Here is a 9538-nt window from a genome sequence, read left to right as displayed (position 1 = left end):
CGTAACCAACACCTATCTGAACATACATGAATGACTGCTTAAAAATGCATGTATCCTTATTTTTGCTACAGAAAAGTCGTGTTCACATATGCATTAATGTGGTTCGGGATTAATTAATCTATTTTATTGGTAACCAAATAATTTGTCTAATCTACTCGACTATTTTTAAATTATCTCTTTATGAGTTAACCTTTGCCTAAAGGAATCCAATGCGGATCCAATTCGTACCTACAAGAAGATATGAAGTGAATAGCATAGTGACAACAATAACTCAAAATGTACAGTACTCTAAAAAAGAATTAAATTCTGAGAATAAATAGTCAACAAAACAAATATTAACACAAACCTGTTTATTGCTATATACAAACATTTACATATTTTGAGATGTTAGAAAAAGATCTATTGCAACAAACAAAAACTACTACTTATTATTATTTATTTACGTAGCTTGTTCCTTTCTCAGTCTTAAGAGAGTTCCAGGGCCTCCTCTGACTCCAGATGCTCCTCAGTTTTTTTAAACCCATCTCCCCCTCCCTGCTTTCCAGCCTCATCTTTATCCTCCACATTCTCCTCTCCCTGCCCCTCGCTGGTCATAGTAGTGTCCAGCCCATCCTGGTCAGCACTGGCGTTCTGTGAATCGCCTCCTTCTTCATCTTCATCTTCTACATCCATCTCCAAAACACGAATGTGCCTGAGATTGGCACTTAGCTGCCAGGAGAGAAACAAATAAATCTTAGGAGACAGTCCACTGTTCACTGGCTGGGAAATGTGACAACACATGAAAATAGATCATCTGACCTCATGGATCCCTGGTACAAATACAGCATATGAATATTACAGTACAGTTCATTCAAAAAATCAACTAAAATCCAGCACACACTAAATATAATTGTTAGTGCTAGATATATCATTTAACTTACCACACAGGCCACTTTGCGGATTCCATTGACAGCTACAAATTGAGCCTTCATGTTTTCCATTTCACGCCACTGATTCCCCATCACCAGGCCTTGGCACGGGATGGCGGTGCTCTGCTGGTCCAACCTAACCACACGGGTGACATGTTGAGCCAGTAGGTGCAAAAACAACCGCCACAAGCTTTCATTTGTCCCCGCATCTATAGTACTACTCAACAACCAACCAGTCCAGTCATCTCTATAATACTGTACTGGCTTTAACCTATGTAACCTGTGTAAGTTTACTCTCCATATGCTATTTCTTGTATTCTTTTATTTGTGCAATACCCTTACTACGCGTAATTTATTTTATAATGGGGCACATGCAATCCTCTACTATATCAGGGCTTGTCTAATAGCCTCTCAAATAGTAGATGATCTCTATCTAATAGTCTATTTTCTTGTCCTAAAGCACATTGTTGTCTTGTTATGTATTGTCTGTTACAAACTGTATGATTGATAACTAATGCATGTGTTTGTATGCAGCTGTTGTCATCACTTCTTTCCCAACAACACATTTACTACAAGACAAAGTTATCTTGTCTTACATACGCAGCATCTAATGCCTCTTCTCTGCTGTCTTTAGAGGATTGATCAAAAATACTTTTAATCCAACCATACCTCAGGTTAGGCTCCCAGCTGAATTCAGTCTCACAGCTCAGGACTGAAGCAAGAGGAAGCTGAGCCAGCACACGCCTTTTGTTTTCTTCTTCCGATCCTTGCAAGACCACAGTTAGCATTTCATCGTCATAGAAACGAGCATCCAGGCAGCTGTATACATAATTAGTCCTGCAAAAGAAGAAGAATGGCAAGTCATGGTAGCAACACAACCAGTAGCTGAGGAACGACTTTGCATTTATGTCTGTTTAACAAATCATTTGACAGGAAAGAGGCACTGACTGGGCTGCAGCATTATCATCGTCTGCATTGTCAAGATGGTGGCTGAGGTCGATGGACATGACACTGTTGGGGATATGTCTGTGTGGGGAAAACAAACAGCGTTAAAAACAGATTAAAGCGCAAAGAAACTGACCCACAATCAATCACACACATGTACCTGTTTGGGTCTGTTGCTTTCCGTAACAGGTAGAGCTTGCAGGGTGAAATCTCCGGCATGCAGAACACAATATTATGCATTTTGGCTTTCTTGTCATTCCACCTGTAGAAATGCAACCAAGAAATATTAATACAAACCCCTATCACTACATAGACCATGAGGAAAGGGTTTGTGTTTTTACGTACAAAGATGGGAGTTCAAAACGTTGTGGAGTGTTTTCAGAGCTGGAAAGAAAATGTAGAGAAACAAATGAATACAACTTAATTCACATTAATTAAGAATTAATTAAGAGACATAAGAGCATACCTCTCTGGCACAGTGTACAGGGGCAAAAAGACGGCCTGTTTTACAGACCTCCCAATTACTTCCTGCGTACAGATTTCAAATGATAAATAAGCAACATGTAAAATGAAAGAATAAGTCAAAAGAATATTATCAAACATATGTTAATTTGCATTTGCCAAATAATTGTATTGTAGCTACAGTATGCGTTCAAATGCTACAGGAAGACCTTTGATCAACGCATATAACGGGCAAACATTTTCCTACTCCTGAAGCGTACTGTATCTTGAAGCAACATTTTCAGAGTGTTAAATTCCAGACTCTGTCAGTGAGGGTCCCTGATGTTTGTCACCAAATGCTTTATTGTACTGGTGGATAAGAGAAAGATGAGCAAAACTCACTGCAGGTTGTTGTAGACACTGCACGATCACGTTCTCCATCATCCTCTTGACAAAGTGCAAAGACTTTTGGGGAAATGAAGGGAACAGCAAAGGGCTCTCTAGATAAACCAGCCAACATATTCTCTCTGTTAGTCACGGCAACGGTATCTGAAATAAAAGCACCACTCAAACTAATTGAGAGAGCAGCAGTTTGTTACCAAACAAATTATTTAACCTCATTCCAACATGTACAAATTAGTTACAACACTAATAATTAATAACAGTCAAGATCATAGTTCACCCTTGAGGTGCGTGCTCTCCTGTAAGAACTTCAGCCACTGGTTTCCCTTTGTGTTGGGCGGAGACACGAGGTCCTCGTCCTCATCCTTCAGGTACTGTAGGTCCACATGAAAGAGAGACCAGCGTGTTGAAAGACAGCAGCTCCATTCAAAGACACTTGCAGGTATGGAACACAAAAACCACTCACCTGACCAACTCGTTCTACGTTGAAGTACTTCCCTTTACGATCAAAGAGCTCCTCATTCTGTTAAACCAGAAGACAGTTAATCTTGGTTTATAAAACGCTGTAAATATATTGAACATAAGAGTTAAATTGTCATTACAGTGCCATTACGCTGACCTCACCTCACTGAAATGCTCAGCCAGGAAGTCAGCAACAAAGGCAATGTCCTTCTGAGTCATCTAAGGCATCAACCAACATTAAAATTATTTATTTATTATGTTTATTCATTATTTAGGAATCTCAAAGCTCTCTCTCCCTCTAACTCACCTTGTTGAGCTCTGGTGGAACGTGCTCCTCACACATTCTTAGCATGGCTGCAAGGAAAAAAAAGTTTTAGCAAAAAAACTATTCAAATATTTTTTATAAACTAGGGCATGTCAAAATGCATGAATGTGCACAAATATAAATGTTGTTGTATCAGGATCAACAAGTTTAACTACTGCACATGTATTCGACAAAGAGTATTTTACCCTTACCTACATACAACCACCGAAAAAAGGCTTTAAAGTTTTTCATACTCTTGTCAATCACCCTAAAGGACAAAATGAAAGCAGTGAAAAAAGCAACAAACAGCGGCAGGTGCACAATAAACCCAAAATATAGTCTATATCCACGACATTCCACTTCAAGGATTGCTAGAGAGCTGTCAGAAATTCCGCCAGATTACACTATTTTTGGCCGGATGTCCGTCCCCTTCCTCTTCCTTTGTGTTGGCGTTCTAACCTCTGGTGGATCCCTGAGGACTCTGGTTACCTGGTTCTCAGGTCTCTGCAGGGTAAATCCAGACAGCTAGCTAGACTATCCGTCGAGTCTGAGTTTTCTGTTAACGATTAAAACTACTCCTGAACGTACACATGTTCCACCAAAACAAGTTCCTTCCTGAGACTATTAAGCAGAGGCACCGGGGCTTCGTCCGGCACTTAGCACCATCCATAAGATTGTGATTTGTTGAAAGAAATGTCAATAAACCAGAGCACAATTTTCTCCCATCCCGGAATGCTGTGTGGACTAGCCAGACCCTCCTCTGCAGAGCTGTGAAGGAAGGTCTGGCAATGCGAGACAGCACAAAATATAACATGCTACTGGCACAAAAAACTAGCTCATTCAAAAATATAATTGAACTCACTGCAGAAGCTCGTTGGCTTTCAGAGAAAATGAACCCACAGCTGTGATGGCACCTGTGAACATAAAACACACATGTGGCTGTTGATGATTAAAAAGCATAACGTTTTTTCCTATTGGTGCAGGTTGGGGATACGGTACCTTCTATAGCCGCTGAATCCAGACCAAGGGACTCAAACTTTTGCTTCCACAGGGACATGCCTTTCACCTCGCTGAGGTGATACAACAGAGCCTCGGAGCCACTGCAGCAAGCCAAAGGGGGGGGGACAGTTTAACAGCAAAATCTCAGATAATATTAGGCAGCACAAAGTAAAAGTGAAAAGGCTGAAATTACCTTTGCAGGTGGCTAATCACTAGCTTCTGGATGCTGGAGTAAGAGGACTCAATGGACTGGCCAAGTTTTTTTAGGCCCTATGGTGAAAACAGAATAACAACAAAAAAACTCAAACAAGATGTGTTTTTCCGTTAAGAATCTTATCTGGTCTGCATATAAACTCCCAAGTTTGAACACAACAAAAAAGTCAGCATTTACACGTCTTACTCTCACCTTGACAGTCAGCTGGTTCATGAGAAGAGCCTGTAGTTCAGGGCTACGTGAAAGCAGAGAGCCAACGGAAAGAAACATTAGAATCATCCCTATTATCACATTTAACTAGCCCAACACATTTGCTACCACCTACAGGACACTGGAAATATTACAACACGACACAGAGCAAATACATCAGACACAGAAATTCATTTTGTGAAATATCTGTACTGTGAGCACTTGTAAAAAAAATGTCCACGTAAGGTCCTATTTAGTATTTTTCTTTTTTTATGCATAATTCATCATACGTGTAATTCCTCCTGTATTTGTCTAAGGTGGTTGCTGTCATGTGTGCTTTTTTCTTTTTTTTGTGGTCTGTTCTATAAATTAAAAAAAGAAAAGAAAAAGAAATTGTCTTTTCTCACCTTGACTGTCCCCACAGCAAAAGTTCCAGAAACTCATCCTGGACCTGAGTGCTTGTGTTCTTTTCCTACAGACAAAGAGGAATCAGACAAACTAAAACCTAAACTGTACATTTACCACCACATAACAAGTAAACTGATGATTTATTCTCTGCTGTCTCAGCTGTCTGCTGTGAGGGCTGACACCGTCCCTCTCTCTCAAGTACACACAAAGCACTGAGCTAGAGCTGGGTGATATGGAGAAATTAAAATATCACGATATTTTGGACCACACACGTCAATATCCATACCGTAGGGTAGGGCTGGGCAATGTATCAATATCGCGATACAAGACTAGATATTGTCTTAGATTTTTGATATGTCTTACTATGGTAATAAGTGTTGTCTTTACCTGGTTTTACAGGCTGCATTACAGTAAAATTACGTAATTTTCTGGATTTACCAGATTATTACCACATATTCTAGCTGTTCTATTATTTACCTTTACCAAATAAATCATTAAAATAATTTCTGGAGATTATTTATCAAAAATCTCATTGTGTAATTAACATTTTATTAAAGCACCAATGGTCAACACTACAATATCGTCACAATATCAACATTGAGGTATTTGGTCATAAATATTGTGATATTTCCTTTTCTCTATACCACCCAGCCATTCTGTAGGGTTGATCATTGGAGCTTTCACAAAATATTTACACAATGAGAATTTTGACAAATACTCTACAATTACTAAGTAGGTAAAGGCAAATAATAAAACAGTCTGGTAAATTCAGAAAATTACATCATTTTACTGTAATGGAAAAACTGAAAAAAAAAGAACCCTTTTGCCGTTTAACGATATCTAAAATCTAAGAGGATATCTAAGCTGTATCACAATATCAATATATTGCCCCCCCCTTACACTGAGCTGTTCCTTAAAGGAGCTTCCACGGTCCTATAACAACAAAGATATCCTGCCAGAACTTCCTGTATTTGGTACAAAAGTCCGAACCATCCCAAAAATACGCTCTCACTAAAAACAAACCAGATCATGGTTCAGCTTGATCTTGGCCGACACTACCTCTTTTAACAGCCTGAAAATTGGTCCAGAATTTAGCCCGGGGGAAGTTTCAAACCTGTAAGTTGGGTTTGGATCAAAGTGAAATGTCCAAATGTCTGGACCTAACGAGATAGGTGTGAAAACCCCTTTAGATTACCATGACTTCTTACCTGAACAAACTTAGTGAGTCGAAGATCCATCTGCATGAGTATGTCCTCCCAAGCTTCACACATGCATGTGAGTGAGAGGTGCAGGTACTGCAGCAGGGTAGAGATGTGGGTGAACTTGCGTGCCATCCTGGTCACCTCAGGCAGACAGTCTGACAACAACCCTGTGTCTAGCTGGAAGACAAAGAAAAAAGAATCAAATATAAATTGTATGTTAGTGCAGAGATGAGATGAGGACGAGAAGAAAAAGCAAGTTTACAAGAAATGGAGGAAGCCAAATCGTCACCTGAATGTAGCAGATCTGTGGGTTGCTGTCAGCAGACCGGACTTCTGTGACGACAGACAAAGACTTGAGATCACTGGACAGACTCAGGCTGCGACAGGTTCCTGATACCTGGAAGGTGTCACCACATTAAAAGAGTTCAATCAACTAAATGTATTGTTGTAGCCAAGAGAAATGTGAGCTTTAGAGGTTTAATATTTAATATTTTTTACATTTTGTCCTTTTTTGCTGTTTAATCACTCAATTCTGCACTTTAATATTTTATCAGTCTAAACTTGATGAATGGATTATTTTTGAGGTAAAGACAGACAGCTCTTAGGAGTTACCGGAGGGCCTTACCCCTGTTAGAGTGGCAATCTTGTACATCCCATAGGCATAAAGCTCCACAAAGCCAGAGTCTCCTCCAAGAACAAGTATGTTCAGCCTGCATGGAAACAAAAATGGGGTAATGAAATATTATCCAGTCCAACCAAAAAAAAAAGAACACTGTTTTAAACAGACTCAGATGTTGTTTTTTGGTTTGCTGCTTAAACATGAGGCCTAATTTACCTGACTTCTCCCATAAGATTCAATATCTCGTCAGACTTTTCCTCACTGTAACACAGATAGATAAACACACATGACTGTTATCACAAGCAAAACATGCAGTAGCCAGCTGATATTGGACTGAAGAGCTATGAAATAAAATACTGTCCTACCTGAAGATCTTTGAAGTTGTGCTATAGCTAGGGGGAAACAAAAGTTATCGATCAAATGTTTATAAAGCCAGGTGTTGCTCTCTTATAATCTGATGTGCAGTTAGTGCTAGTGGTACCTCTTGGGAAGTGTTGGTAATTTGGGAAGAAAAAGTTTGGATTCATCCTCCGAATTGTAGAAGGAGCTGAGGGCACTGAAACACATAAAAAAGCCAAACACATTAACATTAATCTAGAAAATCAGACGTCCTTTGTGCCACTGGATCAAACCCTGATCCTCGTGCATACCTGCTCTCCTCCGTCACCTCCATCCAGTGCATGCAGGTCACAGGGCTCTGCATTGGAAACACGTGGAGGATCTCTGCTTTCTCAACCCCACACAGGACCACCTGCTTTGTGTCTCTGAGGCTGAAGGCCAAAACTGGGGATTAAAGAGAGAAGTTTTATTTCTTCATGTTACCATCAACTAGCAACAAGGTGACTATAAACACAAAAAGGTACACAGGTTCCTTACTTTTGCCATCAGGCCGCCAGGCAAGTGCAGTGATGTCCTTCCCAGTATACTCACTGGGTGGTAAACTCCAAACACGTTGGAAACTAGCCAAGCGATGGAGCAACAACTATGGACAAACCATGAGATTACAAACCACAAGACGTACCAAGAAGGCATGTTTCAGGGTAACAAAAAAAGGTTTCAGCCTACCTCTCCTGTTGTGTTGGCCAGAGCAATAAGATCCCTTTTGGGAGACCATGCCATGCACAGTACCGGGTTAGGAAGCTGCTTCTCTCCCACTTGTCGAAAGGCAGGCATGTTGGGGGCTGGAAAATGTGAAGCTGTCGATGAATAATAATTTGGACGGTTAATTAAAAAAAAAATTATGAAATGCTCTGTTATATGGGAGATAGTGAAATCCTGTTTTTGTGGACCGCGGAAAAAAACACAGCTGTGCATTTGTCCTTAAGTGTAACGTTAACGTTGTTTATTATTAATATTATATATTATATATTATTAATCGTTTGAGCGAATTTCACAGTAACACACTGCAAAAAGCAATAAGCGTGTAACGTTAGTCTAAATGTAACGTTAATAAAGTGTGTAGCAGCTGGGTAACGTTAGCGACATAACGTTAACTAAAAATAATGTTCTACATAACGTTATGTCAACATTAATGCTCCCTCACCGTTACGAGTTGACAGATGGAAGCTATTAGCTAACGCTATGCTAGCAGGTTTGCTAGCAAGCCGACAGAGCTAATGTGGAGGAACTCCCTTGGCTAAATTCACCACGCTGACCCTCACAGACGGCGAAATAATAACTGCAACATACCCTTGTGAAATATAAAAGCGTCAAACACACTCTGCTCAGCCTTGCGAAACAGACATTAACGTTTTCTTCATGATTGTTTTTCACAATTACGCGGACAGCGCCATATTTTCCCTGTGACCAATCATTGAGGAGCAACGGGAAGCGGGAGAAGACAAAATTACTCAGAGGGAAAAACGCAATTCGTAAATGGTTGAATACATCCTGTTTTGTATATAGTATATTTTTTACAATATGATTCATTTTTTTGTGTGTATTTTTGTTTATATAGGTTCTTTATGTGTACGTTTTTTATTTTATTTGATGTGTTTTTTATTTTATTTTTGCGCTGTATTGTTTGTGTATGGCTTTTATTGTAATTTTTGATGAATACAATGTATTCAAATCATCAAATTATACATATATATTATTTTTATTACATAAAATTAAACTATATATATTATAGTATATATTATTTTTATTGTATAAAATAAAAAAAATTACAATAACATTTAAGTTAAACAGCATTCACCACAAGAATAACGCAACCACACATTTCAGTAAGAAATCTTACAACAAAATACAGATTCTAGACAAAGTAATAATGTCTTTCGATTTAAAAAAAATAGGGGGGCTAATATTTCCCTGTCTCTTTAAATACCCAGTGTGACCTTAACGTGTCCCTCGAAACGTCATTATTACTGGAGAAGTAATTTTAGCATTTTTATCCCTGTATTCATATTTTATTTAATTTTTCTTGTGCTAACTCTATTTCATAGT

The 9538-nt window shown here is 39.1% G+C and overlaps 1 protein-coding gene across 3 annotated transcripts; it reads right to left on the bottom strand.

Moving 5' to 3' along the window:
• Positions 1-448: 448 nt before the first annotated feature.
• On the bottom strand, positions 449-8925 carry anapc4 (anaphase promoting complex subunit 4). Of its 3 annotated transcripts, none has more exons than XM_034881490.1 (28): positions 8637-8924; positions 8159-8274; positions 7970-8075; positions 7744-7876; positions 7575-7649; positions 7459-7485; positions 7310-7354; positions 7100-7184; positions 6764-6871; positions 6481-6651; positions 5272-5336; positions 4868-4910; positions 4655-4731; positions 4462-4562; positions 4325-4376; positions 3675-3730; positions 3466-3512; positions 3321-3377; positions 3163-3219; positions 2977-3070; positions 2697-2794; positions 2320-2381; positions 2199-2237; positions 2014-2115; positions 1857-1934; positions 1578-1745; positions 921-1044; positions 449-708 (listed from the first exon to the last, which is right to left on the bottom strand). In XM_034881490.1, the coding sequence occupies exons 2-28, from the start codon at positions 8264-8266 to the stop codon at positions 466-468; spliced, it is 2421 nt and encodes an 806-aa protein (XP_034737381.1). In that variant the 5' UTR covers positions 8267-8274; positions 8637-8924; the 3' UTR covers positions 449-465. The 3 variants fall into 3 exon arrangements, with proteins under 3 accessions (XP_034737381.1, XP_034737380.1, XP_034737378.1); XM_034881489.1 differs by having other exon boundaries at positions 458-708; positions 8159-8289; positions 8783-8925; XM_034881487.1 differs by having other exon boundaries at positions 458-708; positions 8783-8924.
• Between the last annotated feature and the right edge of the window lie 613 nt (positions 8926-9538).

The sequence above is a fragment of the Etheostoma cragini genome, chromosome 9, assembly GCF_013103735.1.
Source record: "Etheostoma cragini isolate CJK2018 chromosome 9, CSU_Ecrag_1.0, whole genome shotgun sequence".
NCBI classification, from domain to species: domain Eukaryota; kingdom Metazoa; phylum Chordata; class Actinopteri; order Perciformes; family Percidae; genus Etheostoma; species Etheostoma cragini.
Note: the sequence above shows the minus strand (reverse complement) of the source record. Positions and strands in the feature narration are given on the sequence as shown.

Bases quoted from the DNA above. Each gene is read 5' to 3' on its own strand.
- anapc4 (XM_034881489.1), bottom strand. From the start codon at position 8,266: ATGCCTGCCTTTCGACAAGTGGGAGAGAAGCAGCTTCCTAACCCGGTA. The intron at 3,731-4,324 runs GTGAGTTCAATT...TTTGTCCTTTAG, and splicing joins AAAGCCAACGAGCTTCTGCA to GGTGATTGACAAGAGTATGA. The intron at 1,045-1,577 runs GTATGGTTGGAT...CCGTGTGGTTAG, and splicing joins AGCTGGGAGCCTAACCTGAG to GTTGGACCAGCAGAGCACCG.